This window comes from Carassius gibelio, chromosome A19 (genome assembly GCF_023724105.1).
Source record: "Carassius gibelio isolate Cgi1373 ecotype wild population from Czech Republic chromosome A19, carGib1.2-hapl.c, whole genome shotgun sequence".
NCBI lineage: Eukaryota > Metazoa > Chordata > Actinopteri > Cypriniformes > Cyprinidae > Carassius > Carassius gibelio.
Window position 1 is genome coordinate 12,861,013 of NC_068389.1, and position 21,525 is coordinate 12,882,537.

General features: G+C 36.6%; 1 protein-coding gene across 1 annotated transcript; it reads right to left on the reverse strand.

The window, feature by feature from the left end:
* Positions 1–9,825: 9,825 nt before the first annotated feature.
* On the reverse strand, positions 9,826–16,421 carry LOC127935912 (tribbles homolog 1-like). Its single transcript, XM_052534131.1, has 3 exons — positions 15,783–16,421; positions 14,898–15,190; positions 9,826–12,028 (listed from the first exon to the last, which is right to left on the reverse strand). The coding sequence occupies exons 1-3, from the start codon at positions 16,065–16,067 to the stop codon at positions 11,563–11,565; spliced, it is 1,044 nt and encodes a 347-aa protein (XP_052390091.1). The 5' UTR covers positions 16,068–16,421; the 3' UTR covers positions 9,826–11,562.
* Positions 16,422–21,525: the final 5,104 nt, after the last annotated feature.

Here is a 21,525-nt window from a genome sequence, read left to right on the forward strand (position 1 = left end):
TGTCTGAACGTGTTTTGATAGCTGTCATGTTACTCTCTGAATACAAAGAGAGAAACTCCAGAGCCACTGCTGACTACCTGCAGGGCAGGACAATTTCCTCTGATCTGTATTGTGACGATAACTCCAGGAGCCACTGTGACGAACACCAAATGCTGAATCATACATTCCTCGGTTATACCAGATGCAAAATCTCTGCAAATTTGATTTCATTCGCTGCTGGTTCTGCACGTAATGCCTGACTGATCCGATCACTGCTCCTGTTCACTTTCCCATGGGTTGCCCGAATGTTTCATTCACAGCGCCTTACTGGTGTCGAGCAGTGATTGCCTCGGATGCATTTTATGTACAATAAAATCTGGAGCACCCAATACAGTAAGCTCAGGGTCAGGGCTATCAGAGCGGAACATTAATTTCACATCCCAGCCTCCTCCATGTGGCCAGTAATGTGTCAAAAGAAACTTGTTTGGGGGAATCCATGAAGCTTGATATCTAATATTAAGTCTAATATCAACTAGCAAAACACTGTCCAAAGAAAAAGAACGATGCTGGGGGTCTTCAAAAAGCCTTTTAGCTTTGTTGAAAGAACAGACTGTTTGATATTACTGTCAGGAGTGATGATGAAGTTATCTGTTCAAGATGCATCACTTCTAGCATCAGTGTAGGCATGCAGTGCTGAGAGTATTTGGACTGATAAGTGACACAAAATAATGCCCATACTGTATTTCCAGAGCAAATGAATGGCTCAAATGATTGTCATCCTTTATAGATATATTAATAACAAACAACTAACAACAGAAACTCTCATATTCCATAAGTTTGGATGATTTCGGACATTTCTCTACAAAACTGAGAAAAATGCAAAAGATTTATTTATATCATTGCGTCATGGCTGTATATTTGCTTGTGTTAAGCCTTTTTTATAGCTGCTTCTGGCTGAAAGGATGACTCACATAAAGAAGTTCCCACTCTCCCATTCTCTGGACAGCTCCTTTTATTCAGTTTTATTCAACTCAATGAGACCGATCCACTTCTGAACAATTTTCCACAATACTTAAAGAGATGGTTCACTCAAATATAAAGATCCTGTCATTATTTACCGTCAAGTATTTCTAAACCCATATGACCTATATGAGGCAGTAAGTCTAAGCTGTTCTTTGTCATACAATATGAATGGGGACTAGGGGCTGTCAAGTTTCCAAAATTATATAATTAAATAATAAATAATATAAATCAAAAGTCTATACTCTATACTCACTGGAGGAACCATTAAAAGTTGCCGTTCACTGGATAGCTTACCCTCTGCCACAGCTCTCAAATCTCTTTCATGTGTGCATATTTTAGTCTGATTCTCTCATAAAGCTATCGTGTGGTTTCAGAAGACTTAGTATATGATGCATGATTAATACTCAATACTTTCTAATATAGCTTACTTTAAAGAAATAGATCATCCTAAAATTAAAATTTGCTGAAAATGTACTGACCCTCAGGCAAAAATGTAGATGAGTTAGTTTCTTCATCAGAACAGATCTGGAGAACCTTAGCATTACATCACTTGTTCACCAGTGGATTCTCTGCATTGAAATGGGTTCTATCAATGAGAACCAAACAGGTGTTAAAATCATCAGAATAATCCTCAAGTAATCCATATGACTCCAATCCATGAATTAATGTCTTGTGAATTGAAAAGCTGCGTGTTTGTAACAAATCCATCGAATAATCTCTATTCATAACATTGCTTTCACTAGTGAAAAAGTCTTCTTATCTGAATCAGGAGAGAAATACCATAGATCAAGCACAATTTACAAGTGAAAACAGTTCTAAACAATTATGTTGGTGGACTTTGATGTGAGCAGACAACAGAGGATGGCCTTTTCATGGAGGAAGACTGTGTTTGAATCTGTTCCTCAAAAACACAGATTTTCACTTCACAAGATGTTAACTGGTGGACTGGATTATTGTGATCAGCTGTTTTATCAGCTGTTTGGACTTTCATTCTGGTGACACTGCTGCAGAGGATCCAATGGTGAGCAAGTGATATACAGTAATGCTACATTTAACTAAATCTAACAAAATTTTTGGAGCTTGTGAATTTTAATACATCTAACAATTTCATGTCTTTTTTATGGTGCAGTTTATAAGCAATTTGCTCTTGCACCATGACATTTAACACAATTTTACATTCATACCATGTACCATGTAATTTACATACCGTGTAAATTAATTTTAATGTTGATAGTCAATGCAACTTAATGTAAAAAAAAAAGGAGAAGAAAAAAAAGAAAATAAACATAATAATTACAGTTGAAGTAAGAAATACATGTTTATAAATACATGTCTTTTTCCTTATGCCAGGAGATTCTTCGAAACTGCTCTGTGTAAGGTACTGCTATATGTAAAAAGCTATCTGAGCTTCTTATAATTACAGCCTGACAGCATACAGAGTCTTTACAAAGGTCTAATAATCAGAAGGAGATGATCAGAACCATGGTCTATGCCTCTGAAAAGCAACACGGCTGAACTGTAATTAAAGTAGCCCAGGAGGTCATGCTACCACTCTCCTCCTTTTACTTCACCCGCTGAAATGTGAATCTCATGCTGTTGCACATCTGTACAGGTCATGGCTTTTAATGCAGCCTCGGAATGTTTTGTTCATCTTTATGAAACAGTCTATGGTTTCTGATTATGTTCTTTACTACATTTATGGGGCAAATGGCCTTTCGTCATACTCTAGTTCACAATCCACAGCAGCAGAATGACAGTTTATGGTTTCGGTGGTGGGTGGAGAGAGGTGTGCATAACCACCTTACACCTTGTAATCAACCACAAGAATGTGGTGGCAAACATAAAAAAAAAAAAAAAAAAAAAAAAAATCCCCAAAGACCTTAAATGGACTGATAGAGTAGGCTTGTGCACATTGCAAGTTTTAGAACATAAGTGCATGATATCAACAAAAAAATTAAGCAAAAGTCCTTCTTGTTCCTTTGAAAGATTTTACAAGAGCAACAAAAAAGCAATGCAAGGTCTTCTGAGTGGGTGGAGAAATTAATCTAAGGTTTTGCATTCTCCCTGATGTAACAAAACTTTTTATTTCACATCATTAAAACAATGCACTGACTCACTCCTTCGGCCTTTGTAAATTGCTTTGGTATTAAAGCATTTGCAGATGCATAAATGTAAATGTAAACACTGCACACATACAGGCAGTTTAAATTTTGTAATACTACTGTTAAATGCTTTTATGATTTCATGTTAACTGGGAAACGACATGCAGCATTTGTATGTTTAGAAATGAATTTGCCACATGACAGCAGGGAGTGGGGGGTTAAAAGCATGTAAAAACAAAAGGTTGGGCATGCATGGAGGTATTCTGCACACTTTTTTTCTTACAAAATTATAAGCTATGTATAAAATATATGGTTTAAAAAAAGCTTTTAAAAAATATATTCTGTGATCACTAATGACACAAGTGATTACATGCAGAATGCGGTAAACAAATGCGCGAACAGAAACCTTATCAGTAATCTTAACCCAAACATTACTGACAGAAATGGTTGACCCAAAGTCAATAGGCATTATTTAAAATGAATTAGCGAAGGTAAAAAAATCCAAAACATCGTATATACAAAGGGAATTGTTTGGCAACAACATAAAGGCCTCCATTCAAGAACTTCCTCACTTTTAATTTACAAACCCAAGTGTGGACGTGGCACAAACTGTGAGTAAAAAAGGAATGGAATAATTTACAAATCTCATAAAATGTATTCACAATAGAATATAGATAACATATCAAATGTTGAAGGTGAGACATTTTGAAATATTGGCTCATTTTGGATTTCATGAGAGCTACACATTCCGAAAAAGTTGGGACAGGTAGCAATAAGAGGCCAGAAAAGTTAAATGTACATATAAGGAACAGCTGGAGGACCAATTTGCAACTTATAAGTTCAATTGGCAACATGATTTGGTATAAAAAAAGCCTCTCAGTGTGGCAGTGTTTCTCAGAAGTCAAGATGGGCAGAGGATCACCAATTCCCCCAATGCTACGGTGAAAAATAGTGGAGCAATATCAGAAAGGAGTTTCTCTGAGAAAAATTGCAAAGCGTTTGACTTTATCATCATCTACTGTACAGAGCATTTAATATCATCCAATATCATCCAGTGCATTTAATATCATCCAAAGATTCAGGGAATCTGAAACAAACTCTGTGCGTAAAGGTCAAGGCTGGAAAACCATACTGCATGCCCGTGATCTTCGGGCCCTTGCGTAGATCCGGGTACTGAAATGGCCAGTCTGCAGTCCAGATCTTTCACCCATAGAAAACATTTGTCCCATCATAAAGAGGAAGATGCGACAAAGAAGACCTAAGACAGTTAAGCAACTAGAAGCCTGTATTAGACAAGAATGGGACAACATTCATATTCCTAAACTTGAGCAACTTGTCTCCTCAGTCCCCAGACGTTTGCAGACTGTTATAAAAAGAAGAGGGGATGCAGTGATTAACATGGCCTTGTCACAACTTTTTTGAGATGTGTTGATGCCATGAAACTTAAAGTCAACTTATTTTTTCCTTAAAATTATACATTTTATCAGTTTATTATTATTATTTTTTTGATAGGCCATCTATGTTGTATTCTGAATAAAATATTGAAATTTGAAACTTCCACATCATTGCATTCTGTTTTTATTCACAATGAATTTATTTACAGTGTCCCAACATTTTTGGAATCGGGTTTGTATATTCCCATAGTTTCAGTTACTTTTTTTAGCCAGAGTTTATTTATATTCTTGTTAACACATCACATCTCCGTAGTCGTATGGGGAGAACAACCAGCAAGGCTGCCAATGAAATGTCTGATCTGTGGGATTTGAAGAGAACACAATGTGTTATGTGCTGAGAATCTAATCTTTTGTCTTCTGTGGCTTTACAAAAGGGCAGGCGTTAACTTATTTTTGCACCAAAAAATGCACAGCTTCCTTAACAAAAAGCGGCATGTGTGCTTGGATATAATGGTCAATTTTTGGAAAGTACAGCTAAGCCTCTCACAATGTGGTGTAGGTCTGATTAGAATTAATCTACTGGCTATTTTGGGTGTTTTTTATTTTTTTCAAAAATGCTGATTAGGTATTTGCTGATGAAGCCTGGAAGATAAGCTACTTAGGCTTCTTGCTCCACTGTGTCACATTAAATACATCCAAAATTAGTCTCAATAAAGAGCCACCTATTTAAATAAAGCAGGAATATTTTTAAATGTTATTTTACCTGAACAAATAAATGTTTGTTTATATCTTTGATACAGCATGTTTTTGCTTTAGTGCTCATTTTGCCACACTTTATATATATAAACATCTTCTCTCTTTGAATTTTATTTGGCAGAATAATATGTTTTCTTGCTAAAACTATATTATTTTACCCTCTCAAATGCTAATGGCATTCAACACTGAGATTAACAACTAAATAGAACACCTCTATAAAAATATTTTTATAATCTTTCCCAACATTTACTCACTAAAAAAGTATGCTTTTTGTACATCGGTTACACATAAAGCAATTAAGTTGCATCAACATAATTTAAAGTCCCATTAGAAACATTCAAACACTCCTTCATCAACACCAAATCAAAAAATATGTTCCTTTTTAACTCTTGTAAACCTACTATGCTCATTTCAACCTATTATAACTGATATAATTATCATCAGTAAACTTGTTATTATTATAATGATTCACTTTTAATATAAAACCAGTCGATGCTGTGAGTGAAAACAGGCTCAACAAGTAGCTCAACTTATCAGTTTAGCATTACCATCCCAGTGGTGTACAAAATGAGCAGACTTCAAGCAGTCTATTAACAGATGTGATGGCTGATGAATGACTGAGCAGGAATGAACATGACATTTAGAGAGAGCGGTAATAAGATGACAAATGTAATTCAAAAGTCATCTGTTTGAGCAGTTTCAAAAAGATGGCTCCTCTGAAAGTTTCACTTCCATCAGGAGGGGTATGATATAACCCAGCCAACAGAGCTCTGGCAAACCCGTGATCTTATGAGGGAGAGCAAGCGTTAATGCATCTCGCATTCAAAGCACCACAGTACAATTATTAAAAGATTATCTCTCTCTCTCAGATTTGTTGCAACATTCCCCATGTTATTTGTCACTTGCAGGAGGCAAAAACCTTCTGTAATGTTTAGGATGCTGGTGTAACCCTGAATCAAATTTAGTACAAAGCAGAAAAGGATAAAAATCACTTTTTGTCTCTACAAAACTTTTTGACATTGTGCATTAGCCTGACAACTTTTCCAAAAGTTTCTAATTGGTAGCTAAAGCGTTCCAAGTGATTTTATGGTGTTTGAGGCATTTGTTTAACTTAAGATGAATCCCAACACAGCTATATAGGAGTGTGAATGGAGTTCAAAACGTGGTGAATTATCCATTATTATCGACCAGTGGGTCGAACACGTTTTGGACGCATGAAACACTGCCCCCTCACCTGTCAATCAACCACAACAGTAAACAAGCTTAAAATTGGTATGTTAGGCCTACTTGCTGACTTCGAGGCACTACTTCAGTAGGCTATGTCTGATAAGCACACAATGACAGAATGGAACAGTGGCGGAGTCAGGGTGTTTTTCATTGGGGTGACCAGGGAGGGGCCAGCAACCAGTCTGGGGCGGCACAGAAATCTTCATTATTTCAATATAAAAATGTGTTTGACTAATGTACTGGACTGTTTTAGTGTCTAAAACACAACTGAGTACAATTCATTTCTTCCTAAATGCAATTGAGATTTTTGTGAATTAGATCAAGTAATACTGAGTGAATATGACATTTTTTATATTATTCCTCACTTCCAGGTATTTTAATAAAGGGGTCCACTATAGCTTCATTGATCATTCAACTTCTCAAAACTAAATGCTTGCTCTCCAATATTGCATACTCATGGATGAGACCTGCAGATAGTGATAAAAATGTGAAAAAGGCCGGTTTATGCATATACATTTTCATTTTCGCATATTTTCTAATAGATTTGTCAAATTATGCATTAAATGACAAATAAAAAATGCATGTTAGCTTGTACCTTATGTAATCTGGAAATGCAGAACTATATTTCAGTATGCATTTGAGAGACGTTCTTGTGTGCTGCGTATGCACAATTTGCCTTCATGATGACAGAACTATTTAGACTACTGAATGTATGCTCACAGTTTCTTGTGCGGGGTTATTTATGATGAAGTGATATAGAGCTTGCGCCATGAGCGCAGTAAAACGGCTGATGGGACAGGTAAAGGTAAAGCATCTCTATTTTTATGTGAGCTCTCATGTAGCTAACATACTGAAACAGTGAAACAGATGCTAGCACAGCACGGAGAACATCAAACCATCTGTTCAACAGGCCTGACGAGAAGTGTATCGGTATTTTGCTGAAATACTGGCCTCTGGTGGTTAACCATTCCCATATATATTAGGAATAGTCGGCTTTTTAACAAATTTAGAAATGTGTTTCCTGAAACAGGCTTGAATTATTCTGTGAATTCTAGTGATTTTTCCTTCCTTTATCCAATTTAATTATGTTCCTGTTTTCCAGGAACAGGAAATGTTTTCTTTGGAAAAAGTAAATGTTGAAGTACCAAACATCTCCACATGAGTGTGACATAACACTGCTAATCAAATATTGCCCTCAAAGAATTTCAAGTAACTTTATTAAATCTTTCATAAACCATTGTCGACAGTGTTGTTATTGTTACTGTAACTAAATTAAAACTCAAAAATCAGTTTTTGGTTAACTGAATAAGCTAAAATAAAATATATGCTAAATATTAGATGAAAAACTTAAATGAAAATGTTAAATCTTATTGCTCTGGCAACTAACTGAAATCTACTAAAACTAACATTTAAATAAAAATAAAGCTAGATTGAGATGTAAAAAATATAATTGAGATGAAAATATGAACATAAAAGCTTATTCAAAATATTAATAAATGTATAATAATACATAAAATTAATAATGAATAATTAACAGTGCAGACATCCAAAACAGACATGTATTGGTTTCTGACTGATGTTGTGAACATCTTACAAATGATGTTCTTTGACCCTGTCAGCCCTCTTTCCCTCGACCTCAAATTAGTGTCATTTTGAAATGAGGGTAATGTTGCAAAGTTGTTTTAGATAGAAGATCTCCAAAATGATGCAATATGAAACAATTTGTTTGGATTATTATCTGATCATCAGAGTGTACCTCTGCTCCTTGTTTCTGTGTGGGATTGTAGATTGTGTAACTGACAACAAATGTGATGTCAGTATTTGTGTTTAAATGGTCCTGACAGAAGATGAAATGCTCTACAGTGATACGCTGTGCATCATAATGGCTCCGGCTCTTGCTCTTGTAAATCTTGAAATCAAGTCTCTGTAGACTTAAGTTCATGGCTGTTGGCGTTACCTTCACTTGAAGCAAGCAGAGTAATAGTCGGTGCAGTTGACATGTAGTGACACAAGTTGCTTACAGAGTCGCTTTACACCTCTTTATCTATATATCTTTATCACGTCTAAAGCCTGACTGCATATCACAACTAAGCTGCTAACAGGCCCTTAAATATGACCTTATCCCATCACATCTTCTTTGATTTGGAGACAACTTCATACACTTGGTAGTGACTCATAATGTCACTCAGAAAGACTAGTGTCAAGATAATATGGGTCGTGCAAGCACAGTGGCACTTTTTATCAGAGCGTCACCCAAGGCTGGCGCCGACATGTTTGGCAATTGCACCCATGGCGTGCAACGCTGCCTGGCAGCCGCCCAACAAAAGAGACGCTCCAGCTACTCTGTTGATACCCAATCAGCCGCTTACGCAAGCCTCTGTGAAGTCATAATAGAGGGCGGAGCAACCCGACTCTCAGGTCAAAATGCACATTAAGCTTTCTCTTTCAGTCTGTCCTGAATTTAGCACAAGAGGACGTTTTATTGCTGCCAGTGGTTTAGTTCCCTGGTGAGAAAGAAGCACATGTTTAGAATACTTTTGAAAAGACTCATATTACGGAAATAATATACTGCAGTATATACAAACTAAATGTAAAGTTTTCATAATCTTAACTGCATGTTAATTGCAATGAAATAAAAATGTAAAACACAGTTTAGTGTGCTTTTTTGAATATGAATTTCATAAATACTTTTATTGTCTTGGTTAAATGGTTAAAGTGAACTGTTGGATATACTGCACTGACAAGCATTTATTGTAAAAAAAAAAAAAAAGTAATTTATTCTGGAACTTGTATGTTGCGTATTTAATTTTTTGTAATAAATTAAATTTATTTTTAACAGATTACACATTTGTAATAATGAAGCTACTAATTTAAAAAATGTTAACTTTAAATGTAATATTTAATAACATGCAGTTAAAAATATAATAAAAAAAATATTAGTTATTTTAGAGGTTTTAACACATCCAAATTAGAAAGTATACTTCCTAAATTATTATTTTTTAAAGTGCACTTAAGTGTGTAAGTAACAGTCATGAAAGTGTTTTCTCTTTATGTATACTTAAGTGGCCTTTTACTCTATCACCTGCAAGTACAGTTATATACGTATACTTTTAAAGTTTGAAGTACACTGAAGTGCACATTCAATACAGTTAAGCACACCTTTTGTGTTAACAAGAGTTATTTTGACATCTTGAGACTGGATTGAGAAAATTATCAGTGATCTCTGATGGTCTGGAAATTAAAAAAGAAATCACAAGGAATAAAATGCAATGTACAGCTTTGCTTTATACAAAACATATACAATCTTTCTATAGAGACGTTTTTCACAGAATGCACCACAAATATAAATAACAAAGAGTTTATTAAATTTTGTTCACACACTTAAGATGTACATATTTACAGATGCTCATTTGAACAATGGATTATAACCGTTAAACCCTCATGGTCAAACCTTGGGGTTTGTGTCACAAATACATAATTCACAGAGCAATATGAACTCTGTGCACTCGTGTCAGCTTTCCCCATGTGCTGCATGCATAAGAACGACATTTTGCAAACCCTCCAGCCTTTGCTTATAAAGAGCCTTTCAGAAATCATAAACGTCATGCATCACCATTATTCTTGGATCTAGAGGTAACATAAAATCCCCAGCAAGAGGGCAAGCAGAAAACAGACCTTTATAGGATGCTCAACCCTTACAGTAGTACTGTTCTCCTTTCTTTAAAGCGAGAGTAAAGATATGCGTTTGTAGTCATACTGAGCACACTATTCTGGGTTCATAGCCCTTTCCTTTTCGTTACACCAACGCCCCGCTGTTGAGTCATCTTATATCTTACTCGCAGTATGAACTTGCCTGCCATACTGAAGCCTCATGCTGTTATGAGGTTGCTTGGATTCAAGTAAATGAACTGTGTCTAGAAAGACTATAAAGATCAGGATACAGCAGAATAAATGAACACTTTGTATCAGTCTGTACGAGGCTCATCCTGAACATTTAAGAATCTGTATGTAATGGTAACCCCTTAGATGTCACAGAGTGTTAAAGGTCAATATGTGACATTTAACTTCTGAATGGCTTTTCTGTACAGTTTGGCAAATCTTGAGAGGCATAAGTCAGAATAGCAAACAGTATCTGTGATTTAAAACAGTCTATAGCATGTAATCGGAAGTGCAACCTCAAATTAAAATGAATGAATCAATTATCAATTTATTTAATTAAAATAAAAATAAAATGCAGCTAAATTGCCATTTAAAAATTCACAAATATAAACATAATTACCAGTGTTTATTTAATTAATGTTTAAAATGGTAAATATAGTAAAACATTAATTATATGTATTAATATTAAATATTAAAATCACTTTAAATGCTTTTTTAAAAATTGTATCTAATAAAGCATTGGTAAGTTGCTTTTTTAAAAGTGCTTTTTTTTTTACACTGTTTATTTTGTAAGAGCACTTTAAAAAAAGCTTTTTAAACCAGTTGCATTTTAAAAACTATTTTTCTGTTTGTTTTTATATTTAACTAAATTTCTAAACATTAATTAAATAGGTTAAAATGTCTATATTTTTTATTACAATTCTTACTTTTTTTTATTAAATATACTGATAATTGTTTATTTATTATATTTTTAAGCTGCACTTCTAGTCCTCCATATGTATGCGTATGTCAGATTCCTTTAGTTTTCATTCTCCTCCTTATAAAAGGAGACAAGTACCTTTGGTACTGCAGTATTCACTTAGTGACAATTCATTTTGACAGTAAGTGAAGCCAAAGGTCTGCCCCATAGGCCGAGGTTAGTCACCATGCACACATTCTCACATTCTCTCGTTATCACATGACCCATAATGCCCAGTCTCATTCACTTCATACAGCACAAGAATGATTCACTAGCAGAAGACATCAAAACGAATTCACACTGGCCTTAAAAACCTGACACACATGATACAGTACTTTGAGTGAATACTCACTGAGTGTATACTTCTGAATCTATTACAAAATCCATATAAGAAACCAAATGATAAAAACAAAACACCAAGTTCACGAACAGTTTTGGTCCATATTCAATCTATATGGTTTCCTCAGGAGAAAAAATCCTCATCCTGCTCAATTTCTATCTGGGGCACTGTCTGTTCTCTCAGGTTGACTTCCTGTTCTGCATTTCCTGTGTCCTGTGTGTTGCCATTAAACCACGGGTGAATGAGGACCTCCGCTGTGGTCAGTCTCTCGCCCGGGTCCTTTCTGAGCAGACTGCGAAGTAGGCAGCGCGCCCTTAAAGACAGCCCATCAGGGAGGCAATATGTGCCCCGTCGAATCTTTGAGAACAGGGTTGCGGGGTCCGGGTCATGGAAAGGATAGCGGCCCACCAGCATTGTGTACAGCATGATGCCGAGGCTCCACGCATCCGCCTGCTTGCCAGAGTAACACACTCCGCCGTTTAAAATCTCAGGACTCACGTAAGCAGGGCAGCCGTGCGTGTCAAACATCAAGTCGTCCTCTCCGCGCAGAATATGGCAGTCCTCCAGACCCTCTAATTTCAGTTGGGCCCTAAAATAAACACATCATGGTTAGTACAATCAGGTACTATTTACTGTGTTTTGGCTGTAAAAAAAAAAAAAAAAAAAAATCATATGACTGGTATACATTCCATTCAGAATCAGCTACATTGCACTAACGATCAGGTCTTTTTTCACATTTACACACAAATTTTGATGCAAAACCTGTGGGAAAAAATGCTTTGTAAAAAAATACAGTAAAAACAGTAATACTGTGAAATGTTAATGCAGTTTAAAATAGCTTCTCTATTTTAATATATATTTTAAAATGTCCTGTGATAGCAAAGCTGGATTTTCAGTTGTTCTTATTTTTTGGAAACTGACACTTTTTTTCTTTGAAACATCAAAAGAACAGCATTTATTCATTTGAAACGGTAGTGTATTTTTAGGGCAATCATATTTGATGTGTGCACTCGTATATAAATATGAAAATATTAATGTAATGATTTTTACTGACATTCACCAGATTTGTTAAAAATTATATTTCATGTTGCTTCCTGAATACAGGTCAGCAATGATTAAGTCAAGATCATTTAAATATTTTAACAGTTTGCTTTAGTACAATAACAATAACCGGTTATTGTTTTTAGATTAAAATATTAAGCTGCATTTATATTGTAAGAAGGGGGAGACTTCCCTCTTTTGGTCCTTGGTATCAATGCATTGTCATAACTTGTTATCTCTTAATAAACTGCCATCAGAGAGCAAGTTCAAATCTTAAACATGGGAATCAATCTTTTAACAAAGCATAAAGCATAATAAAATTAGCCAGGATATAACACAGAGGGTGGCGTGATGTAAATGACAGGTGATCCGGCTCTGTGGAAATCTACGCAGGACTCCGTGAACAGAGATTCCTTGTGGGCCTGATGATGATAGATTTAGTATCTTTCAATTCCATTGCTAAACAAAGTGATGTATTGAAGCCTTCCTTCATTGTGCATTGATCTGAAATAACTCTCCATCCCTTTTGTTGAGCTCACAGATTGCTGTGAAGGGAAACCACGGAAACCATTGCTACAACAAATATAGGACAGATCCTCATCTAATTACGGCCTTCGTTTAAACAAAAGCATGCACGAGAGTTTCCACAACGCACGTGTGCAAAATGATCACACTTCCTCTCATTCCAAAGAGCTCTGCAATGTATTCTTGTAAACACTGGGTTAAGTTTAGCTCAGTTTCCGATAGAAACAAATCCCCTACTACTCTAGGAATATCCCTGTGGACTTTAGATGTAGACTTGATGACCCATGAGTCTGTGGTATCCCTTTCAGTAAAACATGAGCTGCTCTGCATGCTATTGTGTTTCATCACTGGCTATCAGCCTTGGTTTGGGGGGTTTGCAGATGACACAACAGCATTCTGCCAGAGAGGTGGAGAGAATGAGTCATAGACCTGTGTGTGTGACAGACAGAGAGACTGTGGACATATGAAATGCACTGCGCTGTGCTGTAGGTCCACTGTGTTCTTCCTGCACCTGTGCTGTACGCTCACGGCATCTGGCAGAGCCTTATTACCCACATCAAGTGACGCATGAACAGCCCCTGCCCAACCAGCCTGTTTGTGTGCGTGTTTGTGTTTCACAATCGAACTACAGACGCATTCCAGGTCATTGAGTGTCTTTCTGTATGCAATCACACACCGTATCTCAGCGTTATCACAGGGCTTCAACCTTTTTGTTGCTTATCCATCACTCATCATTACTGCATTTTACAAAAGCTATTCTAGCTATGGAAATTGCATTCGGAAAGATAAAGTGTGTGCAGACAGCAGGTTTGCATAATCTGTCACTATGCTGCCTGGTGCTGAACAAAGTGAAAGAAAACACAAACGCTCTATTCGTCTGACTAAATGTCAGCATGCCCTGGTCACGTCTGTGCCAGACGGACGCGTCTGCTAGGCCAGACCGACCAATCTTTAAGTGTTGCAATGGCCGGAGCCGGAGCCCCTCACCTACGAGCGGTGCTGTATTCAGGAGTGGAGTGTCGAGTGTGTGGGTATGATCCTGAATGGTGAGTTTCCCCTCTGTGTGCATTGCTATGACTCATCTTGCTGCACCCATTGGCTGCCATGAAAGAAGGGTGACTACGTCCTCTTATACGTTCTTGTCTGCTTCACTCAAATGAAAACCGATGCCCAAAGGTCAGGCTTAAAACGTTGGCCCAGAAATGGCAAACTAAATGTATGTATTGAAGCATGTAAAAAAAAACATATTTGCTAAATCTGCTTATTGGTAGTTGGATAATTTGTTCTAAAGAAGCCCTGTATAAGCCCTTTAGGTTAGTTTGAAATTTACTTGAGGCTTAACGGATGCATTTTTAAGGGACATTTACATTGTATTTTTCAAAAACATTTAGACACTAAGTAATGTAACACAATGCAGAAATCTGTAGCAATGTGTATAAACTGGATTATTTTGACACACAATTATTTTGAAAGTGCAACGTTTTATTGTCTAGCAGCAGAAACACAGCATGCTAATTAAAACAGCTCTGTTAAAATATATATATATCTTCAGTGTGTTTCTTTCATTGGGGATTGTGGATAAAAATGTTTAAATTCAATCAATGATGGTTTTTTTTTTATACATAATTCACTTCCGTAATTCAGAGGACTCTCGTTTTCTAAAGAAAAATCCAGAGGAACATAATAGGTTTGTTCCATTGAATCTTTTGGGAAGCAGCACCAGTCACCTGCAATGTGACACATTGCTGCGAGGAAGTGAAAACTGAATAAAACTAAAACTGACACTATTCATCCAGTATAACACTGCTGATGTCACGGCATTGATGCATGAGGTACAGTACTGCACCTGGTGTGCTCCATAAGAACTCCTGCTCACTAACTATAACTCTCACCTTTTCTCGTCTGAGAACACAAACTTGCGGAGCTTGAGGTCCCCCAAAATGATGCCAACCTGGTGGCAGTGGTTCACTGCAGATACCACCTGGTAGAAAAGCTTGGAAGCCAGGTCTTCAGGAATCCTCTTGCTACTCTTTACAAAGGTGTGCATGTCGCCAAAATCCTTCTCTTGGAACACATATGCTTTGCTCTCTCCAAGAACTATGTCTTTTATCTGTGCAATGTTCTTATGACTTGAGAGCATGCTGTAGGCTGTTATTTTCTCCTGGTATTGGCCCATATCAAACACCTGCAGATGGCAAAAAAATTGAAATAAAAAATAGTGTTCCGTATAGTATTATAAGACAACATCAACGCTGACCTGATTAAGTCAGTTCACAAGAGGTGAATGGAAGTGATACTCTAAGATTAAAGCACAAACATATTATAAAAAGTTAAAGTGAGTGGCAGCAATAAAACAGTCTTTTTGAGTGTCATGTCAGCCCCATATTTCTCACACAGATGCAGATACATAAATAATTGATACACATCTGTCATATTTTAATTTATAGATATAAATAATATGGCATCCATGTTATCTGAACACAAATTCCAACTGCATATTTGTATATAATATTATACTATTTATACAATAAGTATAAATAAGACACAATATAATAATAATAATAATAATAATAATAATAATAATAATAATAATAATAATAATAATAATTTTGTTTTAGTTGTTGTTGTTGTTAAAGATGATGCGTATTATTGAAACTTAAAAATTACCTGCGTTTAAAAATAAATAAAAGTGCTGGGTCTCAGATGCATAAAACGTGTTAGTTGAAGAGAGTGGATCATTATATGGGTCATGTATATTATAGTATGCATTGGTTTACCTTGCAGAGCAGTTCCTCGTTTGTGTCCATGTCTAAAGCGCTGTGCACCCCCGGTCGGTCGGTCAGGGGCACTAGGAGGTACTGGCCGATACGAGCGGGACCCTGGTGGGCTGAGGTGAGGCTCAGAGGTGATCCGCTTACCGGGGATCCCGGTGAGGAGCCCAGGAGACCCACGTCAGCAGAAGACTCGCTGAGCCGCGGACATCTGATCACGGGCTCGTCTGTGTCAAAGCGCTTGTGTCCGTGTCTTCCCGGTACCGGTTTCTGAAGCCACTGAACGCTCATTCTTACAAACTACAGTAGGCTAGTTGAAACTGATGTAAGTTTGATTTTACACAAGCATATCCCGGATCTATACATGCGCTGCAAAAAGCAAAAAAAAAAAAAAAAAAAAAAAAAAAAAATTCCTACTTACTCGTTAATGAATGTGAAACGCAAGTTTCTTTATCATAGGTTTGCTGCCTGTTTCGCTTATCCATTGTTTTTCAGCTTTTGTTTTATTTTTTTGCATTAGTCCGTTAAAGCTTTTTGAACGAAATTGAAGCCCAAAAGATACTGTATGAGGCAGCTGTGTGGTGTGAAATATTCCCGGTGTAGATCTGAGCCCGAGAGGAGGGCTGTCTGACTCACTGAACTACTGATGCTGTTTTCTGAGCTCTACTTTCAGCTGATGTCCGATTCGAACGAGTCGGTTCTTTTTAATGATTCACTTAAATCGATTCGGAAGATTCTTCTGATCATTCCCCCGAATGGAAAACATTGGCTGTAAAACTGTGAAGTGGGTGACGTGCTGGATCCACAAACAACACGATCGATACGGCAGAAACGAAACACAGCGATAATATCGGCAAACTTAAATGTGGTTTACTTCATGATGATGCACATAATGTCGCGCATGTACCTACTTCAGCGGACAACTTTGAGTGATGACTCAAAAGAATCATTGAATCGCTTTTATTGAATCACTTCGTCCGAACGAAGCTTTTCGTTAAAATGAATCGGACTTCCCAAAGCTGGAACTCCGCCCGGTTCAGACTCTTTCTAGTGACACATTCATTGCAGTCTCGACGATTGAGCAATCGCCACATGCCATTCACCTTCCAGAATAATAGTAAAGCGCTGGTTTAATCAACTTTCCTTTTCTCTCAGCTTTCAAATCTGCAAGCGAAGCTTTTATGTAACACTTAGCCCATGTAAAACTGCCGCCTTTGTATTTTTTTTCAAATGTTTATAATGAACTCCAAATGTTCGGCATTGTGAAATCCAAGGAAGTTGCATTCATATTTTTCATTCTTCATCAAAACACATGGCCAGGCAATGATTAACTTATTTCGACATTCAGGGCTCAGAGGGTTATTGTACTCATTAAGCCTGCTGCACTATTCATGTGCCTATTTTCTTATTATGTTTAAGATGCATCATATTCCTGCAAATATATCAACCAAAATTGCATATTTATCCCACCTGACTTAAAAAAAATGGTCTGTGTCTGAGGAATCGGTGGGTTTGTACTTTATAGTTCATATTTGTTAGGCTATGCTGATGAGTCATCCCCAAAAAGAGAAAGACAGGGGAGTGGTGGTGGTGCCCTGTGTAGAATAACCATAGATCTTTCTAGGAGGGAGATATTTGTTTAATTTAACCAAAGGGGGAATGCACAAAGAGCTGAAAAATGTGTGCATATGATGCACAAAATATATTTGTTTCTCACCGTGCCATTTGACCTATTAGCATAGGGCTTACTCCAGCAAACCTCCAGGGCACGCAAGACAGCGACTTCCACATTGTGTTTGAAACATCAGCTGTGTGACAAAATAAAATCTGATGCAGCTCCTAATTGGCTGCATATGGCTATACGTCCCACACAGAATGTTGAGTATGTCACTACTGACAAATTTGTCCATTTCATTGGCTGTGACCGCTCTTAATTTGGAAGGGTGTAGTTGAACTAGCACCTGTTTCACTACACAGAAAAAGAAAGCCCCGTTTAGAATAGACTCAAGGGAATATGGGCTGTTTTTGATGCTTAAAATACCAGAGCTTTATCAGATTTTTCGGTGTTAATGAGAAAGATAAATTTGTATTTTTATGGGCTAATGATCAAGGTCAAGTCAAATATGTGCGGAATAAAAGTATTCAGAGGTGATTCAGCAGAACACCAGTATGACAAAGGTTCCTGCAGTTCCAAAAAAGAAGTGTGGAATATTTCAGTACACTACATTCCTGTCCTGCTTGCCTGAATTTGTCATGTGTAAAATAGATGGTGCAGCTGCGGCCTGCAGGTTTGGAGTAAATGTGGTCGGACTGAGGATTTAACATTAAAGACAAATTATTTTTAGCAACCATGTTTTCTTTGACTGTAAAATATCTCTCTGATGACTCAGTATCTGATGTGTGTGTCTGTCATGCTGTTAAGCAGGAACAGAACAGGTTTTCTCTTCTTCCTCTCCCTTTAGTGTAAAACACCCTACTCTCCATGGGAAATATCTACTTCTCTTTTGTTATGACATAAACAGGTGTCACTGAGACCACACTGGACGCTATTTGTGTTATGTTTGCATGTGATTCAGAGAACCTGGCTATTTGAGGTCATTCTCGCTTGAGAGCCCTAACAGAGCTCTTTTCCACTGTAATTAGCTGACTCATTGCCAGTAGCAAAGACAAAGGGAACTGATCACTGTGTGCACTCAACAGCTCAGCCAGAAACAGGTACGTTCTACTTAGATGGTCTGTACATACACCGGCTGGATTGGAAGAGAGAGAGAGAAAAAAATACCTGTGATTTTGGCCTTGACAGGAATGATACATCATGCGTCTGGCTGAACTTTGACCATGCGAATGACTATCAAAAGCAATCATGAAATAGGGAAGTTCTAAGTACTACACACAGCCCAAAAGGTGTAAAGTCAATTACAGGTTAACCGCACAAGAAAGCATGATAAGGCTCTTTATAGAAGCCCATCTCTGCCTCAGAGTAAAAAATTTATACGGTAACTGTGAGAAAAAGTTAAATAAGAAATACTGATAAAATTCAACGCTATCTCACGACCAAGTCGTACGTATTTTACGAGGTTATTCGTACGAATTTGTACGACCTCACTCGTACGATTTTATATGATTTGTCTAAACCCCTGTGACAGTTAGGTTTAGGGGCGGGGTTAGGTGTAGGTCATTCGTACAAATTCATACGAATTGTGCAACACGTAAAATACGTACTATTTGGCAACAATCGTATGAATTTGTACGAGTGTGGTCGTACGAATTCGTACGAATAAGCCACCTTGTGAAAAATGTATGAATTGCCGTGAGATCGGGTTGATAAAATTAGGAGATTTAAAGGGATATCATTGTGAAAAAGAAGGAAGCTTAATTGTATTGAATGCACACTTGTATTGAACTTATTGTAGATAATATAATATTACTGAAGAGATATTAAGCACTTTAATGACTATACATTCTTAAGTACACTTTTAAAATGTGCACTTTATAAAATGACAAATCAAACATCCCCTTAAGGTTACACTTTTGAGAAAGAAAGAAGCATTTGTGAGAAATAAAATTGCAAGACTATTGTTTCTTGAATGTAGAAACTAGCTTAAATAGAAAAAAAAAATATATATATATAAACAATTATGAATGAATTAAAAATCCTATTAAAAATGTTATGAAAAAACATCAGATGGCTTGATTGTAATGGTGTAGCCTGACAAAGTGGTCTTAGGAGCTGATGTAGTGTGGGAGTCAGGAGGTCAGAGAGGGTCTGGGGCTAACGTGAGGAGACTGTGATACAAACAGCCCCACAGTAATTCAGTCACGCGTCTTTCCTCTTCAGCGGCTGTGGTTTGGTCACAGATGTGTGCAGGCACTTTTGAAGTGGTGCCTGGACATCTACGGCTAGCCTTGTAAAACCTCAAGTGGCAAGATTTTGAAATCCTCATGGTTTAGTAGACATAATACATTCAGGCGCATTGGCTCATATTCAGCACCACTAAAATGCTCCTGTAAACATTCCACGGTTTAACCAGCATCAAATTTCAAACAGGCCAAGTTGAATCAGCTTCCATGCAGCTTCTGCGTATTTCTGCTGAGAACTTTTCCCATGTGCTGTAGTGTTTTTTTAAAGTCTTTTTTACTACCATGTTTCTCAGGATCCAGTTACACTAGAGAATACCAAGTGTTTGTTATGGTAAGTGTTATCATGATGAGTAAGAGCTCATACTGTCAGCCTGAGGAAATAAAGAGTGGTGTGGTGGCTAAGGGCAGTTCCCCACACCACCCAGACACCAGTCTCCTACTTCAGTTGAGTACAGTCATTCTGAGAGGAAGTGTGCCGCTGCTTACAACTGTATGACCTTAAGAAAGAGGTTTGGAATGTGGATCTGTGTTGAGATTCTCAGATGTTGCCTAAGTGAGAGGTTAAACGGTGAGAGCGACCGCTACAAAGTCTGCCGTAATATCGCGTTGAGTTCTGCTTATAGTCTCTTGCAGGTTCAAAAAGCATGAAGTAGCTGGTTTTAATTCCATTTAGAGAAGAAACAGAGGAGGGGAACCTCTTAAAAACACATTAATGCCACTTAAGTGCAGACCTATACAGTTAACACTCGTCTTTAGTCCGTTAGCATGAAAAAAACCTTCTAAACCTCTCAGTCATAAAGAATGAGTCAACTGTTCTTAAATTATCAAAGGGAGAGAGAGCTTAGCATTTCAAAAATAATTAAATTGTAGTACATTAACAGGATTTCAGTGGCCTTCAGCTTTGTACTGCAACAGTTGAGATTTACACCAATAATACCATGAAAGGATGAAGCAATAATTTCACAGGCATTGTGACAGGATGCAAGGGAAGGCCTGGAAAAATTGCTGTAGTAGGTTTGGAGAACATACTTAAGCGAAGGAATACCTGTGTTACTTTTCAGATTTTGATAGTAATTGCTCTATGTCTCCTGATTAAGCAAACATGGCATGGAAAGTGATTAAAAAAACACAACATATTTAAAAAATAAAAATTAAAAACATGTCCTCATATACTGATTTAATCTAACAAATGGACCAATCAATTATTTAAAATTATTTAATTGGTAAATAAATATATACTACCATTTGAAAACTTGGAGTAAGTATGATTTAAAAAAAAAAAACAAGTTTACTTCAGTGAGTACGCATTAAATTCATTAAAAGTGACAGTCATTTAGTCATTTATAATATTACAAACAATTTCTAATCCAAATAAATGCTGTTCTTTTGAACTTTCATTTCATCTGAGAATTCTATGAAAAATGCATCACGGTTTTGAAAAAAAAAAAGCAGTACAACTATTTTCAACATTGATAATAATAATTAATATTTCTTGGGTACCAAATCAGCATATTAGAGTTATTTTAAGGATGCTGAAGACTGCAGTAATGGTTCCTGAAAATTCAGCTTTGCTTCACAGAAATAATTTTTTTTTAAAAATGCATTATAATAGAAAACAGTCTTTTTAAATTGGAATAATATTATATTTCATAAAATACTATTTTCACTGTATTTTTTATAATAAAAAATATATATCTTGGTGAGCATAAGATACTTTAAAACTTTTGAACAGTAGTGTATATTTAATTTTTTTATAAAAAAAAATGTGTTAATTTTTTATGTAACAACCATATTTTTTATTTAATACAAATAACTGTGATCCTGTGTTAGCACTTAAACATTGATTTCTGACACTGGATCAATGTCAAGAGATTCCCGGCAAACCCTG

Bases quoted from the DNA above. Each gene is read 5' to 3' on its own strand.
- LOC127935912 (XM_052534131.1), bottom strand. From the start codon at position 16,067: ATGAGCGTTCAGTGGCTTCAGAAACCGGTACCGGGAAGACACGGACAC. The intron at 15,191-15,782 runs GTAAACCAATGC...TGCCATCTGCAG, and splicing joins ACGAGGAACTGCTCTGCAAG to GTGTTTGATATGGGCCAATA. The intron at 12,029-14,897 runs GTGAGAGTTATA...TGTTTATTTTAG, and splicing joins GTGTTCTCAGACGAGAAAAG to GGCCCAACTGAAATTAGAGG.